Source organism: Vanacampus margaritifer, chromosome 2 (genome assembly GCF_051991255.1).
Source record: "Vanacampus margaritifer isolate UIUO_Vmar chromosome 2, RoL_Vmar_1.0, whole genome shotgun sequence".
Classification (NCBI taxonomy): domain Eukaryota; kingdom Metazoa; phylum Chordata; class Actinopteri; order Syngnathiformes; family Syngnathidae; genus Vanacampus; species Vanacampus margaritifer.
Window position 1 is genome coordinate 32987525 of NC_135433.1, and position 28000 is coordinate 33015524.

Here is a 28000-nt window from a genome sequence, read left to right on the forward strand (position 1 = left end):
GGACCAGAATTGGACACGTGCTGTACACGGTCCTTTAAAAATTAATGAATAAAGTTAAAAAATAAAAATGGCACAGCATCAGGAGCGACTGGGGGTTCAATATCTTGCTCAAGGACACTTCGACATGGTCACAAGGGCCGGGGATCAAACCCATAATCTCGGGGTTGGTTGACGACCACTCTATCACTCACTTCTATATGTCTTGTGTTTGACACCCGTATGAATCAAAAAAGCGATTGATCAATGATCTCCTCCAGGTTTACAAGACTTGCTTGATTGGAAGATGAACTGGAACCAAATCTGTTATGTGTATTATCAGGCTGATTTTATCTGCATGTAATTGATTTGGCATGTTGAAACTTGATGATATTGATGTATGGGAAACAAATGTAGAAGACCTTGGACTGAACCCTGCGGGACACCATACAACAGTGGAGAGGAGTTTGAAATGGCTTCAACAATTGAGACCCTCAAGTGAACCCTCTGTCTGCAAGATATGAAATAAACCAATCAAGGGCTGTGCCTGATATGTCAACTTAATCTTGTAACCTATATTGTACTGTAGATAAATATACGTATCAAGTGAAACGGGGGTCAAGATGCATCAGCACAGACAAAGAACGTTCATACGGGAAGAAATTAGATTTCCAAAAGAAACAGTAAAACATTTAAAGAATAACGGAAAAAAGGCAGAAATTGGCCCTCTGAAAATTTTTTACTTTTTGAATTGAGCATTAATATTAGTGCAGCATATTAGCAAAATTAAATATATTTACCTTCAGTAAACATTTTATGAGGCTTTCATTCTAAAACAGTATTCAAAATTCCTGAGGGACATTTTATGTTGAAATAGTCAATTTTGCCGTCCTCTGCAAAACAAAGTGGGTTGACTTCAGTTGGTTGACAAGGTGCAGCCTTGCATGATTCCATGCCCTCATTTGGTATAAGCATGTACAACACCGAGAGGAGTGAGGGGACAACACATGGTGAGTTACTGAAAACTTACATCCTCACAATTTGAAATTGAGACACTTTGCCTCTACTACAGCTTGGTAGAGGCAATTATTATTATTATTTTTTGGTAATTATTTTTAGTTTATGTTTTTATAATTAATGCTAATGTTAATGCTTTTCTTGAGAGGAATAATTCTTAAATTTCCCCCCTCTTGCTCAGCACAAAAAAAGCAAGGCAAGGAAGCAACGCTCTTGTAATTAAATTATTGACTTAAGTAGTCATTTTTATTGGATTACTTACAGAATGTGGTGGTGTCCGAGTCTCTGTATTTCAGTTTCATTTAAAAAGTATTCTAATGATGTGGAATAAAATATATGTGCTCCAATTAACTTGGGCTGGTCACCTTGACAGTGTGTCAATAGTAAGTAACTTATTTAGTTAATTTTTGTCAAATTGCGGAAGTCAAGTCAGTCAGTCCTTGTGAGTCCCTCAGGGACATAAAGCTGTGGATAATTGAACACAACTGCAGTCCGCCTCCAGTTATGACACTAGATTAGACACATTAAACAGTAATTCGCTTTTCTTTGAGATAAAATGATGTTGATGAATGTGTGATAAAGGTAGCAAAGGTAGTCACACTGTACTTGGATGAAAAAAGACAAGGTAAAAGTACACATACTGTGAACTACTATACTTAATGTATGTAAAAGTGAAATTGCACAGACTGAGACAAAACCACAAATTAATGTTTTCTGTCAATTGTATACGATATCAATTTTGTAAACAAAAATCTCTTTTCTTCTTTTATTGATTTGCATAGCACTTGTACTGAGGAGGGCGGGGATCAATCGACACTATCAAAATACTGCGTCCAACGGCCGTTGTTGTCTTCATAAATGCTTTTGGTTGGCGTTCCTCCGTAGTCCCCAAAATGTTAATCAATCAAAAATTTCAACCTATTTATTATTGATGTATTTGTTACATTAAGTCATTTGCAGCGATAGAAGTTGTCATAAAAGCTGTCATAAAAAATAAGACAAGCAAAGTACAGATATTTGAATGTTGCCTTGCCTCAAGTAAAATTTGTTCTTCATTATTTGACTGTTGCGTGTTTTTCAGAGTCTGCCAACTTGTCAAGTGCACCTATAATAGGCGTTGACCTGAGACTTGAGGCTTGACGGGGCCCTCGAGCAAGTCGTTAGACTTTCTTGCTTTCCTTCTGGCGGTTGTTCTTTGGTCAACATGAAGCCCCGAGAAGTGAAGCTCATCAATGAAGGCCTGGAGGATGAGATGGTAGTCATCCCTTCATGTTTATCATTTATCGTTATTTTGTTATAATGGACTTTGACCATGCAGGAGGTATGGGGCTACCGGCCTTGTCTTTGGAAAAGGATCCTGGTGGGTGTGGGTACAGTTTTCTCCGGTGGTCTCCTGCTCCTGCTGCTCTACTGGCTGCCCGAGTGGGGGGTCAAAGCCACCTGCATGCTAACTTCCCTGAGGGAAGCGCAAACACTGCTGCTCAGGACCACGGTATGTTTGTTGTGTCTTTATCCTAATCCTCTCCAAAATAAAACTATGATCAGGTTTTTCCATCTACCACTGCTCTACAGTGTTTTATGGAAGTCAATGTAGCCCTGCGATAGACTTTTTTTACTGTCGAAATGTCCGCTGTATGGGGGGAGGGATCATTAAAAAAAATTCACAATGCTATACATATATTTTCGTAATTGGTGTTTGTGGGGGAACATATCCTCAGTTTTTGTACTCTTTGTACTCTTCTCTTCTAAGATGCCACAAAATGGCACCCAAAGTCTTCTCAAAATTGCAAAGTAGGACAGTTAGTCCGAGAAAATAAAATACAGCATAATGCCCTGCCTTAAATATTATTATTATTATATTTGGCTATAGATGTCAATAAAGTTGGGTAAAAAACTAGGGATGTTCGATACATTTTTTTTTACATCAATACCGATAGTCACATCTTCAGTACTCACTGGTACCGATACCAAGTGTAGATACCATTAGTACTTATGATACATAAAATTTCCCCCCCAAAAAACAATGATTTATTACAAAAATACCTATATATGCTAATTAGAGCAAATTTCCTTAAAATTGCTTGAAATTTGCTCATAAAAGTCCATTTGCATGGAGCACACAATAAAATTTATTTAAAAAATAGATAAATAAATAATTCAGTGGGCACAAAAAAAAAAGTCCCAATCAAAATATGTGTTTGTACAACTTCCTTTTAAGGACACAGTGAAGTGCAAATAATTCAATTCAGTACAATAATGTTTGAAGTAATTTATTAATAGAATTTCTCAAGCGGTTTAGTGTGTGATGTTTAATTATATCTTATTTTGAAATCCATGCTTTTAATTTGGAAGGCTGCTCTGTATTTCCGTTTCCTGTTTCACGGGCTCTGCTCGTCATTCATCTCATAGCAGTGAAGTAGGCAATAACGATATACTATACTAAATACTAAGATGTGTCTGCACTTCAGAGCTAATTGAATTGTTGAGTACAATTGAAGACTCTCTCTTACCTGTGGCGATCCATAAATGCAAAATAACCATTTCAGCCTTTAGTTCCAGACTGAAACCACATACCAGTATCGATATCCGACGTGAGTACCGATACCGTGAAATGTGTCCTGGTATCCCTAAAAAAAAAAAAACGTTATATGAAGCACCTGACCTCACTTCCACATAGATCTTGGCCATCAAGATGCCAAAAGATGGTACCAAAGCAGTACTTTTATAATTGACTGTGCCTTGGCCTGAGTGCATAACTAACAACATCTGGACTGAAACTTTGTATGTTGTGGAGGAGCTAAGTTTAGTCTGGGTTGTTTCGGAGAGTCTTATTTAAATTTTTAATTAAGCCATAGTTATTTTTTTAATGAAGCCATTTATTTTCACGGCTAACATCTAAAGATGAGTTAAAGATGAGTTTAAAATGATATTACAAAGCCAGGTCAGTGTGTACCGCGCCCTTTGTGAAAAGTCCGCTGCGATACACCTGTGACCCTAGCCAGGATAAGTTATACAGAATGAGAGATGACGTATGATGCAATGCATTTCTGTCATGTCTGTTTCCGTTGCTTTCACAGGATGATTTCAGGCAGTTATTTTGTGCCAAAGTAAAAGTGATGTTGGCTCCAGGGAAGACCCCTTTTGATGGTGTGGATCATCATGGAGATGAGCACAAACGCCTTCAAAGTGCTCAACATAAGGAGCATTTCAGGACATTCTCTAATAGAGAACCTGCAAAGGTACAATACTCAGTGTACTTCAGTGTAAGAAGGGCGCTAATTCCTTATCTCATCTTTTTAACCACCACCAGGAGGTTATTCTTTTATCAGCGTGTATGTTTATATACGGCCATGGAAAAAAAATTAAAAGACCATCTTTTTTTCACTTTAAATGCTTAGTAGAACTAAAAGTGCATTTGTTTGGACCAATTTATCCATTTCATGAAAAGCAGCTAAGCTAATAAGAGTTGAATATAAGAGCTGACTGAGACATTTTCCAAAGGTTTCCTTGATATGAACCAAAATCACTTTATGAGTTCCATTGCACTTCCAAAAAATGGTGCTTTTAAGAATTGCATGCTTTCTTTTGTGCCAGTTTAGTCATTTGATACCATTTTAGTGGCACCAGATATTAAAATGACCAAGAAACCAATGAAAACATGGCAATCTCTTAATTTTTTCCTTGGCTGTACATTGCAATTCAACCGAAACTTATATGATAGAAGGGGAGGGAGTCCACAAATTGTTCAAATAATGTCAAGCCGAGTTTCATCCAGATCAGATCCAGATCGCACATTTGGCAACATAATTAATCTACACACGAAAAATCCTTCTAAACATTTTAAGATGTTTATATCCATTTCATCAGGTTGTGATTGGTTGTATTTATGTTGGATCCCATTACAGTTTGTATTGTACTATGGCCCATTCATTTCCTTTACTTCTCTCTATAGGTCCACTACTTTGCCCACCACAGCATCAAGTATTACTGGAATGAAGAGACACAAAAATTTGAGTCATTTAAGTAAGTATGAGTTGGAAAAAAAACAACAACTTTGCTATTACTGATCTCAGCAATATGAGCCATATTCTCTCGTTTGTGTATAAGTCCTTTTTAAAGTGCACTTAAGTATTTTTCTAATGTCCGCATATTCACTCGTCCAGACTGAATGAATGCAAACGCACTGAATATTCGGATTAATTAACAGCAGCGGCTGTCTAGAAATCATAGAATATGCGCTCTATAAACAGTTGGGTCAAAAATAATAATAATAATATTTGGTTACTTGTTGTAACCCAATTACAGAGTGAAAAAGTCCCTGACCGCTACTTGGGTCAATTAGAGGTTGATCTCTTTTTGACCCAAGCAACTGGGTTATTTATTATAACCCCACATTGCAATTTGTTCATAATGTCTACAGTTTTTAGGTGAACAAACGGCAAAAATAAAATCTGCTACTGCGACATGATGTTTCACCTACCCGGGGGCACTTGTCTTACTACAGCCGCCGAAGCGTGTCAGAGGAAATAAAACGCTTAAGTCAACGGGCAAATATGCATAATGCCAAATTTGACAGCAAACACAAACATTACGGTTGCTCGACCCACAGTGCGTTTTTGGCATGGGAGTGTATAAATAGCAGACTTGAGTACATGCAACAATATGGCCTTATACTGTATGCGCAATATTTTTATTGATTTATTTTTTAGGGGTTTGGAGGACACCAAGGTGAAATGTGGAGCAATTCACACTAACCACAGCTCTGGACTCACTAAAACACTCCAACATTCCAGGTAACCGCATTTGATTAGATTCGAATTTTTGCACAACAGTTCACACATACAACATTTGCTGTCAACAGAGCTTTGTTTTTTGGTGAAAATGAGATTGATGTCAAAATCCCACCTTTATCAAAACTCTTCGTTAAAGAGGTAAAAGCGAAACATTCCTATACTGTATAGTTGTTTTTCTTTAACCTTTTGATAACGCGAATGATTGTGTTGTGTTTCCTTTCTCCATCAAGGTCGTGAATCCTTTTTACATCATACAGTTGTTCAGTGTTATTCTGTGGACTGTTCAGGAGTTTTACCACTATTCTGTGTTTGTCTTTCTAATGGCAGCTACTTTAATAGCCACCTCTTTGTACACTATCAGAAAGGTGAGTTATTTCGCTCGCATTGTTGCAAACCTTTCCACTTGACATTGTTGCTTGGCTTTATCGGTACGCTTTTCTGCAAAGTATTCATGACTGCAGTGGTGTCCAGCTGAAGGCGCAGGGGCCAGATTCTGGCCGCCGGTTCACCTGTATTGTTGCAATTATGAAGATGTTCCGAAGGAACCTGTGTGTGGTTTCTCATCAAGTGATCATAGAAAAAAAGCTTCATCTTTAAAAAAAAAAATTCTATAATACAAACATTTTCAGTACAAAGTATTTTCAAAATGAAATGTCTGTTCTTGTTCCAGTTCTCATGGTCACTATTAACTTTGTTCCTCATTCCAGCATTATGTGATATTACACGACTTGGTGGTAGCACACGGTATGGTTCGTGTTTCGGTGTGCAGAGGAAATGAAGGCAAGTTTCCTTACACTGGGTAATAACTTCCCCCCCTTTACATAACAACGTCCCTATACAATAATTGCTTGCATTGGTGGCGTGGATGATGGTCAGTACCTCTTTTCAAACTTGATCGCAGGTGTCGAACAGGTCATGTCAACTGAGCTCGTACCTGGTGATGTCATCACTCTTCCAGCCGATGGGATGATCATGCCTTGTGATGCCGTGATCATCTGTGGTACCTGCACTGTTGACGAGAGCATGTTGACAGGTTGACACTCCTCCTACAAACAATATAGTAAACCTGCACTGGGTTCTTGGTTCACAGATTTTTTTGTTTGTTGTAATCTTAATAACTCTACTTTGGTCTATCGATTTGGGGTGTAATTCCACTATTGACTGCCAGAGGGCGGCACACATTGGTTTAAGGTGGTGTAAATTTGAAAGAAGAAGAACATGAAGCTATTCGTAAAGTCTAGTTTTTGTTGAAAATTATTGAATGTCATCTGATGTAATCCTGCTTTATCAGACTAAAGAAAGTGACATTTGAAGCTTCAGTTTAATAATGTACATATTGGGGCATGATTATTGATGTATATTAAAAGATGATTAGTTTGTTAGTTTGGCAAAAATGGGACGTTATCAGCATAGTCTAGTTTTTGTTTAAGATTTTCGCTGTCATCCCCTTTTTATGACTAAAGCAAGGGTCTGCCACATGCGGCTCCCTGTGGGATATCCTAAAAAAAATATTTTTTAGATAAAGTGAAGGATTTTGATGATTGATTTGATAAAAATTAAATTATTAAATATATATTTTTTAAAAAGTCCAAAATCCAAATGTCAAAGTTGTCAGAAAAGGAGAAACAAAAGGTAGATAACAAAATGTTAAAAATTACTATAAAATGTCCAAAAAGGAGGAGGAAAAGCAGAAATTTATGATAAAATGTCCATGAAATTGCCAAAAATGTCAGAGAATCGAATAAAAAAGGCAGGAAAGAAAATGTTCAAAAAGTAACTACAAAATGCCCCAAAACAAAAGAAGAAATCCCGAAAACTACCATAAAATCTACACAAATTTGCCCAAAAAAGTCAGACAATTGATAAAAAAAGAGGTAAAAACAATGTAAAAAAATTTGCCATAAATTGTTAAAATACAGAAAATTACCATAGGTTCATAAAATTGTCAGAAATTTGACAATGGCAGAAAAGTTATAAATGTATGGGGGAAAAAAAATGGAAGACGACTGGTAGAAAAAATGAATGTTTACATATTGAATGCTGCATATTTTTTGTCATGGTGCAGCTCTAATGAGCTCTTGGGCCCTCAATACATTCGACAGTAAAACATTGTTTCGTTCACCACAATGTTCAAATGTTTTGCGGCTCCAGAGAGATTTTTGGTTTATTTGGCCTGAAATGGCTCTTTTGACAATAAAGGTTGCTGACTCTTGGCCTAAAGAAAGCAACGGTTGTATATTAATTTCATAATGTACATCATTGGTCATGATTACTGATGTATATTGTTAAATGTTTAAGTTTGTTAAGTTTGGATCTGGAAGTATTTCGGAGGACATTCAAATCTATGTTGCACTGAGACACTTAAGGCCACTTTTAGCCTGTCTGGAGCAATTCAAAGTCTGGATTGCACTGAACTTCATGAATTTCAGTGAAAAGAAGTTAAATCATTTAGACCCAGTGGCCTTTGTACAGCTCACCCTGGCACCTTAACGAACAAAGTTAGTAAAGTAACACCAAAGTTCGAGACTTGTTGGCTAAGGGTTAGCCAACGAGTCTCGAACTTTGGTTTTAAATTGGACCGGCAAATTGGTGCTGTTGTCAAATTCATCTTTAGCAGCCACCTTAGGTAAAGCCTCTTGTTTCTCAGCAGCACTTGCGTCCAATCCATGCCTTCATTATCTTTGCTGGATTCATGCAATGCAATTTATTTTGGAGTCAGCAAGCCCTTTCTCAAGAGGTTGTAGTTGGTCCAAAATACTGCTGCTCGTCTCCTCACTGGTGCTGGTAGGAGAGAGAACATAACTATAACTAACTAATTTACCGGCTCCCTGTACATTTTAAAGTTAGTTTTCTATTTTAAATGAGTCACCTACACTCTAAAAACAGTTTAGTCAAAAGTAACCCAACCAATTATGAATAAGAAATGGACGGATCCACTTTCTGGGTTGTTTTATACAAAATAACCCAATTTTTTGACCCAAGTAAAGGATCTGACTAATATTTATTATTTTACACAAAAAAGACCCCATTTCTTGACTCAAAGTTGGGTCAGATTGACCCAAGTAGAGGATCGGTCTATTTTTGACTCATAGTGTTTTTAGAGTGTATGAAGTTAAAGCTATTACAGTCAAATAAAAACTTTAGACTTCTGGTGAGTGCTTTTGCCCCTGTCTTGTTTTCAATTGGATGTCTGTTTGGCTTTCCAGGGTAGAGTGTACCTGCTACAAAAAACAGCATACCAAGTTCAGGCGAGGATGCAGAGAGGATTTACAATACAGAAGAACACAAACACAACACACTCTTCTGTGGCTCACATGTGATTCAAAGTCGCCATTTTGGTGGCGAGCTGGTGAAGGTGGTCGTGGTCAAAACAGGTGAGGACTGACTGGGCTTAATGCTCAAAGATGACTTGACTTGACTTGAATGCGGTAACTTGGAAGAATGCATTCTTCAGCTGTTTTGCCTAAGATGACGTTAATTAAAGAAGCTCGTTATCTTACCTTCAGGCTTTCGTACAGAAAAAGGTCAGCTTGTGCGCTCCATCCTCTACCCTAAACCCACCATCTTCAAACTGCACCGGGATGCCACACATTTCCTGATATGTATGGCAGTGGTGGCAGTGATTGGCGTAATCTACACCATCACTATTAATGTCATAAATGAGTACCAATTCGTATGATGACGACCAGCTAATCGTCACCTAACTTTTTTTCTATTTTCTTTTGAGAGAGCTCAGTATTGTTCATTCTGTAATTTTATGTCATCATCATTGCTCTCTCTCTCTTTTTTTTATTAAAAAAAAATATATATATATTGTATGTGCGTGCTTAATCGTCACCTTCCTAAAATAATGGCCATAATAAAGTCATTTCCTCAGTTTTGTCAGAAGACACGGAAAACAAAACAAAGAAAAACCTAAGAAACTAACCCACAACTGGTTATATCATATTTATGAATTATTTCATCTCAGGAGAAAGCCAAGCTATATTTAGGCCATTATTTTAAGAGGGTGACCTAATGCTACAGTATATAGTTTGCGGTGGCAGCTAGTTTACATCCTAGTATATTTAGACATGAAACATGTCAAGTGAGGACCGACATAAAATATAGATGTGTTTCAGTTTTGGCTGTAAAATTGTGGAATGGAATTTGATGCCTTGAAGCTTTGAACTTCACTATTGGGGTTTAATAAAAGAAAATAAATGTGAACTAATTAATGATTATAGAGCCATTGATGAAATCTAAAACATTTAGGAATTACAATGTATCATGTGAGCGTATTATTTATTTGTTTTGATAACAGGTATCAGTGCTGCTGCCAGCCTTATTTTAATGTATGGGTACTAGTGGAGGCTGCTGATACCAGCCACCAATACTTACCTCTGCAGTCATTGGCGCTATCCTACTGCAGTTTGACACATGATCATATGCATTAGAAAGAAAGGTCTTTGTTCATTATGTTTTGTCACTGTGTTCAATGGAATCTTATTTATCAGAAGTACAAGTAGTATCGGTACTCAGAATTGGTGAGTTAGTGTTAATTGTATCCTCCATTTTTAAATGTAGTCTCAGTTTTAGTCCGATTTCAATCCCGCTTGTTATTTTTTTATCATAGATAGTCAATCTCATCCCGGTTTTATTTAGCCTATTTCTAGTCGACTATAAATCTAGCATTTTAGCCTTTAATTTAGTTGAAGAAAACATCATTTTATTCATCTAGTTTTAGTCAACAAAAACTGTCAATGTTTTAGTCTAGTTTTATTCAGGACAATCATTTTACCCCTGTATATATTTTTTAGATAGATTTTGTTGATCTAAAACTCTTTCAAATAAAAATTTCTCTCAACTTTTTGAGACACAATATATCAACAAGTGGCTCCTACGATTCCATCCTATTAGCAAGTAAATTAGCCAGTATTAGTTAGCGGTCAGATTAACATTATTGTTGGAACGTTAAAGCCATTGGATTAATGTTATGTTATAACTATAATTTACTTCTTTTTTTGTTTTGTTTTACCTTTCACCGTGAATCCACCTAGTCTGTCACGTTTGTGTCACTGTTGCACACGACATTGTCACAATGACATTAGCAGAGACAAGATTTTACAAAATCATGTAATTTTTGTCAAATTTTTGTTCATGAACTAAAATTTCCATATATTTGAGTCCAGTTTTTATTAAGTGAAATACATTTAGTCGACAAAAATGCATACTTATTCAGTCCCAGTGATTGTTCATTAATGAAGGTTTTAGTCTAGTCTAGTCTAGTTTTAGTCCACTGAAAAATGTGCATTGATGAAATTATTTTTGTTTAGTTTTTGTTGACAAAATTAACACTTTGGTGAGTACTCACAGAGTGCATACTCATTTTTCAGTCTGAAAAAAAAAAAGTGGTATTGAACATCAACATCCCAGTGTTGATGATCGCTTTCCCCTCCCTTCCAGGTTCCCTTACTGGATGTCATCTTTGACGCTTTGAACATTGTCCTCATTGCCGTGCCCATCTTCTTACCTATGACATTGACTGTTGGTCTTGTGCATGCACAGCAGCGCTTGAGGAAAGTTGGCATCTTTTGTATCAGTCCGCAAAGGATCAACATCTCCGGTCAGCTCAACCTTGTCTGCTTTGACAAGGTGGGTGCGATCCAGCCAACTGTGCAGTAACATTATCAAGAGTCCTGTCATATTTGTGGAGTTAATGTAGCTGTTTTATTTTCACAGACCAAAATTATTATTATTTTAATTATTTTAGTAATTGGTTAATAGATTTAAGGGATTTTCCCACTGCACTTGCTATTCATGGCATTACCTGTAGGGCAGTGTCTAGAAAGGCGCAGGGATGATGGTGGCTCGTGGCAAGCATGCCCGTATTTAGCATCGGTTGCTAAGCTAACGAACAGGTAGGAGCCTTCTGGTGCCTTTATTCGCTGGTTTGAGGATAATCAGCGACAGCTCTGGCTTTGCTCATAATGAGAAGGAAAAGTGAAGTATCGGTGTCCCTGCTATATTAGCATTTCTATTATTAAAATGCTAAAATTAGGCTACATGTTTCTGTCACTTGAAACCAACATGTTATATTTATCATAGTGGACGTTTCCGTCCATCACTGTGTCTTCTTTACCATGTCATGGTACAATATTTGTCTTATGTTTAGGTGTTTTGTAACCTTGGTGTCACTTCTAGTCCATGAGCTTTTCTGCAAATGGCCGATTGCTATACCCTCACTTCAATGTTTTAGTCCAGTGGTCCCCAACCCCAACCACCTGTACCGGGCCGTGGGCACCTTTGGACCGGGCCGCACAGTTGAAAGAATATATTTTTTTTTACTGTACTTCCGGTTAATTGATTAGCTGAGGCTTAAAAATATTTTATTTTGAAAAGTGACCAGATTCTCTCTGTTTACGACGGACTCTTGACACATGTCAAGATGCTAATTATCTCAGTCGCGTTTTGTTACCCTTGTTATGGTAGTGGACTTCCGTTTGTTGTCGTAGCCTTTTATTAATCAGCCGACGAACAGCCAAGCAGCCCCCCAACCCCAACCCACTGGGTTGCCGGTCCGCCAAAGTTGTGGACATGTATGAACCGGTCCGTGGTGGAAAAAAGGTTGGGGACCACTGTTTTAGTCCACCCCCTAGAAATTGTGTTTAATTTAATTTAATAATTTAATGCTTGTTAAACAGCCATCAACTTTATTTGCAAAGTTAACTATCTACATCTCTATTTTAGACCGGCACCCTCACTGAGGACAGTTTGGACCTGTGGGGTATTCAGTGAGCTGAAGATGGCATGTGAGAGTATACCTTTTCATTTCCTTGTAGGAATAAGTAAACAAATCACTAGAAGCTTCCATAGTCCTGCTCATTTTTATCCAAATGGCTTTAAGAAACTTCAATTTTCATTTTTAGATAACACAGCCTATGGAACAATCAAGCTTCATCCCGAAAATAACATTATAGCAACTAGAAACAATTCTAAGAAAATGTCTTAAATATTCGTTACTTAAAAAAAAAAAAATGTAACGTTGGCTTTTAATTCTATTCAGTGGAGATCATGTTTTGGTTCTGTAGGGGTTGGGTTTTTGTTTGTTATGGGTGTTCTTGTTGTTTTTGTCTGTGGTTTGTGTTTTTTGTCTTGTTTTCCTGATTTCTTCCCTTGTCTTGTTATATCCAACCACGTCCACCTGTGTGTGTTTTCCCTTCCCCAGGTGTGTCTCATTAGTGTTAGGTAGTGTATTTAGTCAGTTGTGTTTGTCCAGTCGATGTGGGTGCATTGCCTTTGTCATGTGCGGAAGTTTGTGCGTCAAGTCTTCGTCACAGCCAAGTCGCCTTCATCACAGCCAAGTCGCCTTCATCACAGCCAAGTCGCCTTCATCACAGCCAAGTCGCCTTCATCACAGCCAAGTCGCCTTCATCACAGCCAAGTCGCCTTCATCACAGCCAAGTCGCCTTCGTCACAGCCAAGTCGCCTTCGTCACAGCCAAGTCGCCTTCGTCACAGCCAAGTCGCCTTCGTCACAGCCAAGTAGCCTTCGTCACAGCCAAGTAGCCTTCGTCACAGCCAAGTAGCCTTCGTCACAGCCAAGTAGCCTTCGTCACAGCTCAGTCATCATCGTTACAGATAACCAAGTCGTCCTCGTGACAGCCAAAAAGCCATAGCCCCAGCCAGGGCCGGATTGAGATTCTTTTTCAGCCCTGGAGTTTCAATACTCAGATCGGCCCACTTTAGTTCACATTTTAAACCACTCACGTTCCATCCTGACAGAGTTCTCACTTGTATTCATGTATTCTTGTTTTAAATTGATTTTTTTTCTCAAAAGTTGCATACTTGATGCACATGACATTTGATTCAGTTTTTCAGTTCCAAACACCGAGGGAGTAACAGAGAGTTTGGTGAAGACCTCGTTTGTTGCGTGCATGGCTACCTGCCACTCACTGACCACCATAGATGGTAACCTCTTTGGAGACCCTTTGGATGTGAAGATGTTCAGTGCTACGGGCTCGGTAAGAAACAGTGATTGATGTTTTAAACCCAGCATACTTAGACAGACTGGGGCTTCATGATATTTTAAAAATAAAACAGTACTGTTTTTTTAACCTCGGAATATATATTGCCATGAGAAAAAACACACACAGGAAAACCTAAAGCTATAGGTTTTGTGTGAAAACAAGCATGTTTCCATTTTCCCTTTGTTTTATCAGTTCAAAATGGCTTCAGTAGAAAAAAAAAAGTTATTTACAGCCCCACTAATTTAAACAAAGATGATTAATATTGTGTGTGTGGAATAAGAATTAAGCAGCAAAATCCAGTTGTTTTTATCTATCTCAGGGGGCGGCCATTTTGCCACTTGCTGTCAACTGACAATGGCATTACAGTTGCACAGCGCACAGGTACCGACCAATCAAGGCTCAGCTTCCGAAAACAGCTGAGCCGTGATTGGTCATCACCTGAGCCATTTTGCATTAAGGCTGCTGACGTAAGTTGTTTTAGCTTGAAGTAAGAAGCTTCTCATTTGGAAAATTGTTTGCTAACTGTCAAACTGCACACCACCACACATGAGAATAAACAAAACGGCACTGAGAGATGCTTTGCGGGGAACGTTCTGCGGCACATGCAGGACCTGCAACGTGAATATTGCTCACATGTGCTTTGTGATGACGATGCTCAAACACAGGCATATTTTACCAACCTGGACCCCACCCTGTACCAAATTATAGAGCAGGCTTTTCCAATCCTGGTCCTCGAGGGCCGGAGTCCTGCAGGGTTTAGATGTTGCCGTCCTCCAACGCACCTGACCAGCTCATCAACAAGCTTTGCTGAAGCCTTATAATGATCCTGATCTTTAGGGGCATTGGAGGAAAGCAACGCAAGGAACCTGTTATGTGCCATATGGAATTTGTTCAACATTTTCAGGAAAATAAAAAGCCTTCACACAGACCTTATTTTGTCTACGTCTATGACTGTAACAAGCCTTGCCAGGTTCAAAAGTCTTGTCTTTATAATATTGTGTCGAGTAGATAGTAGGCATATCTTTCCAAGCCATGAAGACTCCTGCAAAGCTAGAAATGTATTTTCTTTCACGATGGCTACATTGTACAAGTGTAGGCTTATTTTATTTTATTTTTAAAAATTTTTTGTACAGATCCTTGAAGAGGCAAGAGAAAAACAGACTGAACTTTACAATATAAAAATTTCCACTGTTGTACGATTTGCGGAACAGGTAAGTCTTCAACTGAGCAGTTTATTTTCCCTTTACATCACATGCCTTTGAAAACAGTTCACTTACTTTAAACTACGACTTTTAGTCCTGTGAGTTTGGTATTGTGCGCCAGTTCCCCTTTTCCTCGGCACTGCAGCGGATGAGTGTGATAGTCCAGCAGCTGGGACAAAAACACTTGGACATCTACCTGAAAGGAGCACCAGAGACTGTGGCTAACCTTTGCAGCCCACGGACAGGTCAGACATGTTATGGCATTGTGGGCCATATTCTCCTAAGCAGTAACATGTTTTTCTGACTTGAGTAGACTCTCCCATCCAATTAAGTTACACACATTCAAGCCAGATACGCACTTTGGATGGAATAATCCTAAAATGTGGGCGTTTTCTATCAAACTTGATCTTGTGTGCAATCTCTTGTTGACTTATGTACTTTTCTTCTTATACGCTTCAGACAGTGGCGTGCAGTGAGCTCTAGGTTTGGGTAGGCAGGCAGTCGCAAATTGAGACAAACACACCAATTACAAATTTGTGTGCCGGCAGGCGAGTGTACAACCTATCCTAGGGTGACCATATTTTCATTTCCCCAAAAAGAGGACACTCAGCTCGACCTCGAGATCCTTGATACCCAGATACAAGATGCCATACGTTCAAACTATTTTAACATATGCCTCCTCTGCATGGGTAGAAAATAGAACAAAAACAAAACAATGCTCTCTTTTGAAGTCTTACATTTATATATTTTTCTTTTTTTTACTTCGAGCGGGGTTCGTACCCATCGCCTCCGGTGCGGCAGGTCGGGGCCACCGTCACAGCCAGTGCGCGGTCTGCCAGCCACAGTAAACGTTGCAGTGCACTCCGCCTCCCATTTGCTGCACAACGAAAAACGGACAATTTCAAACACGCCCGGAAAGAATGTAATAAAGTGAATATCTCCCTGTAAAACAGCCTAATTCCTCACAAAATCAAGCGAGCAACAGCAATGCCAAACATCATGTAAGATTAACAGCCAGTTTATCGAAGCACATCCACAAAGTCTTTTCTTATCATTCTTTGTAAAAAAGTATGAATAATGTCGCTGCTGAAGATCCGGTAGCTAAGGCGGTGGTCTCCCATCCTTCAAAAGATAGCGTTTCCCCTAGAAAGAAAGGCGTGAAAATAGTTTTATATTCTCTAGAGTGGCGTCATCTCACCGCTTTGCTGTACAATAAGTGTTTTGAACTCACGAATGCACTGTGCGAACATACGTTTGCATAGGAATAATACAGCGACGTAAAAAGGCTGCATAGTCATCTGCTTATTAGTATTTAAACTGACTACGCATGCGCGAACGCACATCGCTATGCGGACAAGGCTGGGAAAAGCACAGTAGCGATGTGCCTTCAAGAAGATAATTTTTGCAGCATTTTTGCCTTCAGGCCAGATAAAGTAATGAGTCATTTTTAGTTGAGGTATGAAAATCACCAAATGTCACTTTTACACTTATAGGTAGTGTAGGCTTTCTGAAATGAAAGAAATAATTAAAATAAAGCAAAACGGTTTCAACTTTCATTTCAGCCTGGGACAGGCAGTGCCTACCTTCCCAGCCCTGACCGCACGTCACTGGCTTCAGAGCCTGTAGTCGTTCAAGTGGCCTGGAAAGAGTAAACATATTTTTGTCAAAGTTCCAGTGGCGGGAAAACTCGAATGCAGAAATAAGAGTTAATGCATGGTTGAGAGAATGGGGGTTCCATATACAGAACGGGTAGATACTGGCAGGTAAATGGAATCCGTTGGGTGAATCACTGCATCCGGGAATCGGAGAGCAGCAGGTCCACAGGTTACCAGTTTGACTCAGAGGAAGGTAGGAGACAATCAGGATTCACAAAAGCGACAGAGAAGGGTGATCTGAGGTCAGAGAGTAACGAAGCATAAGGTAATCAAAGTGATACAAAAGGTTAGCTACAAACTCAACGTAGAGCATATCTGGTGACCAGTTGGTGTCCCAGGGGCAGCAGTAATTAGTAAGCTGGGACTCAGCTGCTGGTGACTCCAACATGCCAAACCTGCAAAGCTTCGAAGCACTCATGGTACTTTATAAGTGGGGACTTGTCATTTACATAATACCTTTACCTAACCCTTTGCCTAACCTCAACCATCACAGCTGATTGCCTAATCCTAACCCAACCATAACTCAATTCAAACCTAAACTCTAAAACCAAGTCTTGACCCTACAAAAGGGGACCTCCAAAATATCCCCACTTGTTGGTAAGGTCTCTACTTATCAGTGAAATGTCAGTGTTGTCCCCTCTTCTCCATTTACACGTGAACACACAAGCACGCAGACACACAATTTCACGCAATGTCAAGGACTGTGTGAGCCTCAACCGCCCTGGTATTAAAGAAAATGAGGGGAGTCGCTTCGATTGACCAGGAGTTGGCTGTGTTCCATCCCAGCGATCCTGATCTATAGAATCAGGTGCGTTGAGGGCTGGCCAACTGTGCATGTGTTCATTCCCCATTTATGTGCGGTGGGTGTGTTAGAAGTTATGAGATGAGAAGTGCCCAAACCCAGGCGTCTCAAAAAGGACACATGCAAATGGGAGGATATGGCTCATTCTCAACAAAAAGATTAATAGGCTGAGCTCATAAATGGCATACTGCACTGCAAAAAGGATTGTAGAAAATTTAAGAAAAACAAAAAATTAAAATAAGAAAATTATTACTTCAAATAAGCAAAATGATCTGCCAAGAAAATTTTACTTAGATTTACCTGTAAGATTTGTAAGAAGACCACTGCGGTCTTGAAAAAAGTATTTTCAGATTAAAAACCAGTAATGTCAACTATTTTCTTAAAATACATAAGGATTTTTTTTTAATGCTTGGATGACTTAGCCTGAGTGTCAAGCAGGGAGGTAACAGGTCCCATTATCTTTGTCATGACCTAGCCAGGAATTAAACCCACAACCTTCAAGTCTGAGGGTAGGCACCACTAGACCACTAAGCTTTCGGAGAAAGAAGGACAAAAGAGCTTAGTAAATATAACGAAATGAACCATATTGCACTCGTCTGTTTCATTTTGGTATTTTTTTCCCATTTATCTTATTACTAGATTATGCAAAATCTTAAAATATGAAAACTCATGAAACCCCAGTTCAGGGCCTTTGATGTTGGTTAGTTGTCATCTTAAAATGTGGGAAATGCTTGTTTTAATCCCCACAGTACTTAAAACTGGCTGTTAACACTCAATGCCAAGACTGCTTGATCAAATAAGATAATTAAGTAATAAGTATCTTAAAATAAGCACAATGATCTTGCCTGACCATTTCATTTTAAGTAAAAAATAACTTGTCAAATTGAAATTTAAGAAATTATATTTTACTTAAGATTTTAGTATTTACAGTGTGCTATGCTTCTGTTTTTTCTCCAAAGTCCCACAGAATTTCATGGAGACTCTGGACACTTACACGCGACGTGGATTCAGGGTTATTGCTCTGGCACATCACCAATTGGAGTCTGAACTGTCCTGGTCCAAAGTCCAGAGCCTCAACAGGTACTATCCATGCTTTGCAGAATAAAAATAATTACACTGTCTGTTTTTAACTGCTAATTCTTCATAAGGAGATGCATGCATGCACATAATTATGCAGCACAAATTCACACAGCAGTAAAATTGAGCGTCACATGCAAATATCATCTTTCTAAAGTGAAATTTGAAGCGCTCTGCTTAACTTGACAAGCTTCAACAACTGATTACCACAATTGACATGGCCAGTTGGCCACAAATTACTGTGTTAACCTAATTTCCATTATGTCTATATCTATATAAATGTTACCCATAAATACATATTCCTTTCAATGCTGCAGAAAAATCATGCTGCATGTGGAATGCATCCAAGCTAAGCGAAGCACCTTGCATGTGCTGATGTGCATCCTAAAGACAAGAAATAAGACAGGACGCCGTTTCCTTCTTAATGAAATGAAAAAAAACTACAAATAACTGATATTGGAGCACAATATAAACCAAGGATTAACACCCTTCAAACCATGTATGAAAAATGTACTATAACCTTTACTTAGTAACATGCATTTAACAAAATCAGATAAGACTATGTTTCTTGCGAGTAATATTGTGTAGTTTATTATTATTGTATTTTCTATGTATATTTTGTATATGTCCCAGAGACATCTGTGTCATTTGTGGGGCAAATCATTTGTTTTAATTTAGGATGGACAGTAATAACATTTTTAGTGTTAAATTTTAATCTTCACAAATGTTTAAAAAGCAGACTGATTGCTCAGTAACTCACTAGTTTGTTCATTTTCGTGAGATACTTGGCAATGCATTTTGACCTCAAGTACACTGCAGGCAGGTCTCCAAATTGATGCCCATTAAGTCCGAAGGGCCCTTTAAGGCTATTTTTATTTATTTATAAAAACGGATAGAAACCTGGTCTACATATGGATGTTTTATAAAACACGGGTGTTGTCCTTCGAGTCTAAACTCTGACAGATGTGTTTATGGAACAGAGGACGTGTGACATCCATTAATGAATGAAAGAGCACAGCATAATTTGCATGATAGGGCTTCGCTGATGTTATGATAAGACCAATAGGAGACACATTTGTTAGTGAATCAAGCATTTATGCAACTCAATCTTATGAATAAATTACATACAGAACGCACAGTGATTTCCTACCCCCAATGCATTTATAATGGCCGTCAGTTATATTTTCACTACTTGTGGGCCGGTCGCAGCGGTCCACTATGGCCTTATTAACGATCACTGCACAATTTTAATTTGTCCAAAAAGCTTTTGATGCAGTTGATCATCTTATCATGACACAGAAGCTCTCCTATATTGCTTTATCTTGGCATGCTATGGTCTGATTTGGTGTGTGTATATTCTGGATTTTAACAGAGAGCAGGTAGAGACTAACATGGACTTCCTTGGTCTGATCATCATGCAGAACAAAATCAAAGAACAGACTCCTGGCGTGGTTTTTGAGATACGACAAGCCAACATTCGAACCTTGATGGTCACAGGTAAACACTGTGTTTATGCGTTGCCATGAATGCATGATGCTAAAACACTTTACTATTTTTGTGAGCTGTTAGGTGACAACACGTTGACAGCGATATCAGTGGCTCGAGACTGTGGAATGATTGGAGGCCATGAGAAAATCATTATTGCAGATGCTGCGCCTCCGAACGAGCAAAACCCTGCTAGCATCACATGGCGCTATTCAGAGAACCCTGTTTTAAACAATGTTCTGGTAAGACAGGGAAGATAATGGAAATTATGCTGTCACACTTTAATTTTTAAACAAAATGCATTTTTTTGTTTGGACTGACTCCTGTCTAAAACATGCATGTGAAGTTCATTGACAACTCCAAATGGTCCATATCGTATATGTGTGAATGTAAATTGTTGTTTGACAACCCGCAATTGGCTGGAAACCCGTCAGATATTAGGACATGTCAAAATTGACCCCCTTTTTTTTTGTTTTTCTTTTCTATCTTTTTGCTCATTCAGGTCAGCTTCGCTGGTGACGGGCTGCAGAGTGAGGAGGATCCGAGCTATCACTTTGCTGTGAGTGGCCAAGCCTTCGCGGTCATCACTGAGTACTTCCCGGAACTTGTCCAAAAGGTCTTAAGATAGATATTATTAACATTGTGTGTCCTGCCATGAGAATGACTGGATGTTAAACTGTGTCTCTCCTCATGGGGGCGCTGAAGCTCCTCCTGAAAGCCACTGTGTTTGCCCGCATGACCCCAGACCAGAAGACGCAGCTGGTGCAAGCCCTGCAGAGCATTGAGTCAACTTCTTATTTATTTATTAATGTATTATCATATTTATTCATTTAATATAATCTTTTTTTATTTAATTTTTTTTACTATGTAGATACATTGTCGGAATGTGTGGGGACGGCGCGAATGACTGTGGGGTGAGTAGACAACTGAAAATGGCATCATCTGGTTATGTATACCTTCGTCTTCTGTTCTGTTTTTTTTTTTAAATGCACTGCAATCCCACCTAATGTGTGAAAAAAATTGGACCAAAAAAAAGAAAAATCCACCTGTACGCGAATCCATGGGTGACAAGTTGTGAATATATGTTCCATGCAGGAGATTAACACGCTGTGTAAAGGAACTGCAAGAACATGTTCACAAACTTGGCCAAGGCAATCACATATCATTGCTGTGAAGTTGTCACTTTGGTTTTAGCTGGTCTAAAGATTAGTCTACTTTCTACTACCAAATCGAAAAACATTGGGTTAGGGTTAGTCTATTCACGCTGGTTCAACTTTGTCATTCTAAGCCTAGCAAGGTTTACGAAAAGGAGGGGGATTTTGAAATTGGCGAATTAGCATCCTCTGGTGGTGTATGAAATATAGAGCTCTAAATGTTGCTGTTCAGTTTCTTGTTAGAAATCAAGTTGTGTAAAAAGTACTGAAACATTCAACAGTGTGTTAAGTTGAACTCTCTCTCTCTGTCTCTGTTCAGGCCCTTAAGAAAGCTCATAGTGGAATCGCCCTGTCTGAGCTGGAGGCCTCTGTGGCTTCCCCCTTCACCTCCTTCATCCCAAACATCTCTTGCGTGCCCAACCTCATGAGGTAGTACACGCAACTGAGTGAGGTATTTGCGATATATTATTCAGGTGTTGTTTTTCTCACAGGGAGGGCCGCGCTGCTCTTGTCACATCTTTCTGTGTTTTCAAATCCATGGCCCTCTTCAGCCTCGTCATGTTCTTCAGCATGATTGTGCTCATCTTGGTAACTTCTCTGGCTTGTTTCTATGCATTCATTTGTCATGGTGGTGTGCTAGCCTACATTACTGCAGTTTTGCATCCTATTCACAAAGGCTATTGCGATATTGTAGTTATATGACATTAACCAATGTTGATCCTTTTTACTTAAAACATTATGCCAAGGTCAGAATACACAAATGTAGTGACACGCCACAGACAATTGCAGTGTGTCTTGGTCGATTTTGAGTTGTCTTAATGTGTCGTAGTCCATGTCACACTAATTCTCTACAGAAGTGTTGCCACTATATAGCTTACGTACTACATTTACTAACTATGGAATGCTGTTTAATACATGTGTAGATAGACTTTGCTGTGTGTCTGATGTGATCCATGCCCTCTATAGGTTGTCAACAACTTTGGCAGCTACCAATACATTTTCATTGACTTTGCCCTTGGTTTGTTTGTCCCCTTTACAAGTAAGTAGAACTTTGCCATATTTTTCCAGTTTAATTGCTTTTTTTGCTGTTAATTGACACAATGTTGGGTCAGATCCTTTAGCTACATTTTTTTTCTTTCTATGTTCAGTGAGCTTGAACCCTCCGTGGAATACGCTGGTGCGGCGCGCGCCACCAACCTCTCTGCTTTCTGGACAGTTGCTCTACTCAATTTTGTCTCAGACCTTCAATTGCATGCTCTTCCAGTTTCTGGCGTTCTTCTTAGTACAGCAACAGAGCTGGTATCAAACACCTGAGTCAATGTGAGTAACATTGCATACGACGGCATTGAAACCTCCTCCAAGCAATCCTGAATTGGGATCAGTGCAACAATTCTGAATACAGAAAACTTGCAAACGTTATTTGATTTGCTCCAAGTAAACACCAAATTCCATCCATTTGAGTTATGTATGTTGGTAATGAACATGAACACGAGTGCTAGTATAGTATTGGTATTAGTATAGTATTGTAGTATTGGGTCGCCAAGGAAAAGATAAAGCAAAATGGTGGAAGATGCTGTATAGGCTAAAAGTAACATTTACTCACATGTCCAATATAAAACCTCTCACAATTCCCCAAAAATCTCTCATGCAAAGAAAACCTTCACACAACATTAAAAAGCAAAACAAAAAAGTTGATGATGAATCTTTGTTTTTTGTATGGTTTATTTTATTTTACGGTGTCTGTACCACATGTGATCGGGCTGCCAGATCGTCTCGGGGTCGCCTACCGAAGACGTCGAATTATCCGGTTGACGTCAAACATTGGAAAGAAAATATTAAAGATGTCATTTAAATAGCATGTATGGACTGAAATTGTAAAAATGTAAAAAAAAAACAAAAAAAACAGAGAATATAAAAGCAAGATACATTGAATAAATAATCAAATAGATTGGATAAATGATAAATACACAAATTAATTTACTGAGATGTTACAAATATTGTCAGTTTAGGTTGCTAATGTTTTCCTATTATCATAAAGACTGTTTTTGTGATGTATTGTGAATTATGAACAGCTAAAAAAACAAAACAAACCAAAGTGAACAAATCTGACCCGCGCATTTCATTAGCGCTGCTGTACTGACATCATCAGCAAGCGCAAAGGTGATGCGATCTATTTAAGTATTTCTTCAATTTTAAAGTATCCTGCTTTTCTATTCTTACGTTTATTTACATTTTTATGTTAATTACGAATAATTTCCAGGCAATCTTGTAGCGTGACGTCATCGTTGGGCAACCCCAATACAATCTGGCAGCCTGATCACATCTGGTACTGACAACGGTATTCACGCAAGGACTTAAATAAAAAATGTGAACCATCAATTGGAGATACCATCTTTAGTTCAACTGGTACGGCGGCGTATTAGGGCCATGTATAAATATATATATATATATATATATATATATATATATATATTTTAGGGTGGGGGCAATATTCCAATAATATATATATATAATATATAAATATAGTGGCAGATTTGCGAGAAAAAAAATTATGAGAAATACACGTAGGGTAGCGTACTACTCGACTGTTTGTGCCAATACTTTTCGGTCGGGTTTCCAAATAAGGAGATAGTAATTGCTTTAGCAGAGATTAACCATATCATGTTAAGCATTCGCTCTTTGAAGCGTTGTTTACGGCCACTAGACAGCGACAAAGACATCTGGCTTTGCGAACGTCCACACCCGGACGATCAAGCATTTAAGTTAATTTGTTAATTTGTTGTTTACTTGTACATTTATGTTTCCAGAATTATTATTTACACATTCATACATTTTGGTATTTTTTTTGTACAAGTATCTAAATTGATGTGTTGAATCTGCTGCTCTCCATCATTCACTTGCATTTACCTATGGTATGCTAGCATCTGATTGGTTAGTGTTAGTCAGCTGATAGGGGATCAGGAAGTGTTGTCGCTCTGGCTGCGGTGAATGCCGAGTCAAGTTTTAATTTAAGAATGGATCTGTCTCAATCCTGCCTTTTCATTTTCTAAACAGTGTCCCATTAACCACCAATGAATCCTCACATGATTAGACTATAGCTACGTGTATTTCTCATAAGTTTCAGAGTTTTTTTTTCTCGCAAATCTGCCACTATGTAAAGTTGAAAATTTGAAAGAAAAAAACTCGTAAATTTGCGGGGTTTTTTTCTCTGAATATTGCCCCCGCCTAAAAATATATATTTGTACGTGGCCCTAATACGCCGTCGTAAACTGGGAATGCTACAGTCACCAAAATCACTCGTCCTAAAACAACCACCAATCAAAACCACTCCCACTCCAACAAAACTTTCAGTCCCTTCATACACAGAAAACCGCTCATACTCCCTCACACATGAATATTTTTTTAAAAGTCACAGAAAACCTCTTATGAAAAGTCGATTTGACCAATTCTCCCCTCTGTCACAGTGCCTGCAATGGGTCCAGCTTCAGTAACACGTACAACCTCAATAGAACTGAAGACGAACATGACTTCAGGAGCTTTGAAAACACCTCCATCTTCTATGTCTCGTCCTTCCAGTACTTGATTGTATCCATCGTCTTCGCCAAAGGAAAACCCTTCAGACAACCAAGCTATAAAAACTGTAAGATACAGCTTACGTAGTGAGGTGTGCCGTGGGTCCATTTGCTAAGACCTTTTTTTTTTTTTTCCTCGAGTTGATATGTTTCCCCCACTCCCCAAAGCACTCTTTTGGATTCAAAACAATTTTCTTACCTTGTGGAATTTTAATTGCCATTATGACCTTACCAGTAAGTAGTACAATAGAGCTCTGGGAAAAATATATTTTTACATTATGCGTGTGTGTGTGCTTTGTGTCTGTCCTACTATCCTTGCATCACTGAAATCCTTATTTCTGTTTTTCTGCATTACATTTCAGGGCCTTTTATATTGACCTGCTCAATGTTGTATGTTTTTCTCTTCTTCATCGTGCTGTTTCCAGTTCCTGCTATAGATGACCTATTCGAGGTAAACGTTGCATTTTTTTTTTAAAATAAACCACACAAAAGGTTTCAGGGGAACTCAAGGCAAAAAAAAAAGTCTTTGCAATATCTTCATGTGACCAAACCTAGAACTCCCGTGAGCCATGATATTCACAATGTCAATTTCAGTTGAAGGCGGTCTAAGACCAAAATGGCAGCCCCTGAGATGGATGGTTTCTCAATTCTTATTTATCACATCCAATTTTAATCTGAATATTGTGTTTAGCCTAGTTGGGGAACATAGAAAAATGTTTTACTTTCAGTCCCACTTTAAAAGTCCAAATGAACAGACAGAGGACAATGAATGTTTTATTCTGGCAGAAGATCTAGAAGTTGACAAGTTTTGTGCCCATTTTGTTTTCCCTCAGATTGCGTGTGTTCCCTACAACTGGCGCATTGCACTTCTCATCATTGTTTTAACACATGCTGTTGTGTCTTTCACACTGGAGGTATGCTCAGACTCTCAAATCAACCTCTTGATGACTAATCAACTTTTACGTTTTTATTTTGAAATACTGAATCACATTCTGCCTAAAATTGTTTTTCAAATGTTCTTGATTGCTCAGTTGTGATTCTGCAACTCAATCAAATCTGAAATTCCCAATACAATGTTTTCCTAGAATTTGATCCATGACACATTGTGGAGGATTGTTAAATCGAACCAGCAGTCCCCGCATTGCTAACACAAAGGTTGGCTGGATTTTGATTCATTAATATTCATATTACTCTTGCATCGTTGCTTTGTTCTTTCTTCTTATTTTGCACATAGACGCAACAGGAACTTCATGAGGTTCACCTGCAACTTTACAGAGAAATAACTAGTTTTCAAACCCTTCTGAATGGGAACATCATTGGGGTTGGTTTTGCCACACAGTGTGTCACTTATTCGGGGGCAAGAAAAAAATGTCCATCAAAAACATTAGTCTTAAATGAAAACCAAAAAGGTGACTGCATGGAATGTCTTTGGCAAGAGTTGTCAGTAACTGTTCATAATCTGCAAGCAATCACTTCACTCCTGGGAGAAACTAGACTATTGGGTCTGGCTGCAGTCCCCCATTGGCAGGACCCTCCTCCCCATGCCACTTCAGACCTCAAATCTTGACTGACAACCCGAAAATGTCATTTATCCATGCAAGCTTGGACTATAGTTAAGAGACACTCATTTCAACACGTGAAAGAAAACCGTAAGTGACTACTACTTTGCTGACTTAAATGTATTCGTGTTGCTTGTCAGGGACGGCGTGATGTTGTTAGTATATTGTTTATCATTGCTTTGAGGAACCAGGCAGTTCAGCAGTATACCACTGCAGCCTATGAGGTTAAACTGAAAGTTATTTTTTGGAATTCAGCCAATTGATACAGCTCTCAAATTTGTTCTCATTGGAGTGTGCAGGTCTACCTAATGTTGTGGCCTTACATTGCTTTATATTCAGATGGTGGCAGAAAGTAATTGCCGAATGTCTTTTTCAAGTGTTTGTGAGTGTAAATCTAACTGACGCATTTTTTTGTTTTCTACCAACACGCCGCACCTGATCTCAGATGGTGAATGACCGTTGGGGCTCAGCATTCCTCTCGTGGATCTTCTGTCGGCAAAACCGTCTCCCAAAGACTGCGTACAAGCGCCTGGCTCTAAAACTACAGGATGAGGCTGACTGGCCTCCTGCACCGTCTACTATCACCTTTGCCAACACTGCTCAGTACCACAGCTCTGTCGCCTTCTGACGCCAACCACCCTTTAGTAATTAATTTCTGTGTTCACCAAAGAGTATACGGTATATAAGTGGCGAGCGGTGACCTTTTAGAGTGGGCATGCTGTATAGTGACACATATGCGGGCGCCCGTAAGGATGCCAGCAGAAAAATTTGCGAGTATTTTTATTATTAATTTTATTATGAAATATGATTTAATTATTATTTTATACCACAAATGAAAGCATTAATATTCAGGACTGATGCAGGTTGATGCCAACACACTGTAATGTAACCAGCTCCGTGGTCAGTGAATTGACAAAATCACATGCCCACAAATTTGCCAATACGTTGGAATTTACAGTATTCGGAAGTGGCTCGTGCCCACGAAGCTAGTCTCCCAAACCGAGAGAGGAAAAAATGACATTGCAACTAAGCTGCAAGAGGTTTTAACCACCAATAAAGTGCTAAACTGTGGACAGCCAGCTAGCCATTTATGTACATGAGGAATTTAAGACCAAAGCAGTAGAACTAAGGCATTGTATAATAGAGGACACTGATAAATATTCTCAACGATTTTATTAACGGGCAGTGGCGTGTCTGCCATAAAAAGGTGAGCAGGGCACAAAAGTGGGCGCTTTACATCCACAAGCAGCAAAGCCTCCACAATAAATTCAAATTCAATTCAAGATCACAATCTATACAATACGATACGATATACTTTTATTTTCCCCGTGGGGAACTTTTTCCTGGACTCCGTCCAGCTGCAGTTTACAGTAAAGAGAAAACAACAGAATAGAAAGAGATACAATTAAATTTAAATAAATAAGAAGTGCAGCAATAAGTAGAAGTCTTCACAGGAGTATACATGTGTAGAGAAGTACATTGCACACACCATATAGTACATACACACTTCTATATCTATATATATTTATATATATATATACACACACACACATGAGTATGTACACAACATTGCACCATATATCTTATTGCACTGAGTTAATGTCGGTTGTTAAGCAGTTTGATGGATGTCGGCAGGAATGAGTTTTTGTAGCGGTTCAGCCTGGTTCTGGGGCCCCTGAATCTCCTGCCGGAAGGCAGTA

General features: G+C 38.7%; 1 protein-coding gene across 1 annotated transcript; it reads left to right on the top strand.

The window, feature by feature from the left end:
* The first annotated feature begins 858 nt into the window (after positions 1–858).
* On the top strand, positions 859–26892 carry LOC144044739 (polyamine-transporting ATPase 13A3-like). Its single transcript, XM_077559326.1, is given in 32 exon segments — positions 859–986; positions 2075–2248; positions 2312–2485; positions 4071–4232; positions 4946–5016; positions 5703–5786; positions 5855–5924; positions 6017–6151; positions 6494–6566; positions 6688–6819; positions 8993–9160; positions 9293–9459; positions 11232–11420; positions 12516–12577; positions 13638–13788; positions 14928–15005; positions 15091–15241; positions 18413–18533; positions 19903–20027; positions 20100–20257; positions 20518–20631; positions 20721–20800; positions 20887–20929; positions 21489–21598; positions 21661–21757; positions 22136–22208; positions 22318–22489; positions 24634–24809; positions 25104–25192; positions 25575–25655; positions 25827–25896; positions 26746–26892. Coding segments are annotated over 30 exon segments (3420 nt in total). The 5' UTR covers positions 859–986; positions 2075–2197; the 3' UTR covers positions 25890–25896; positions 26746–26892.
* Positions 26893–28000: the final 1108 nt, after the last annotated feature.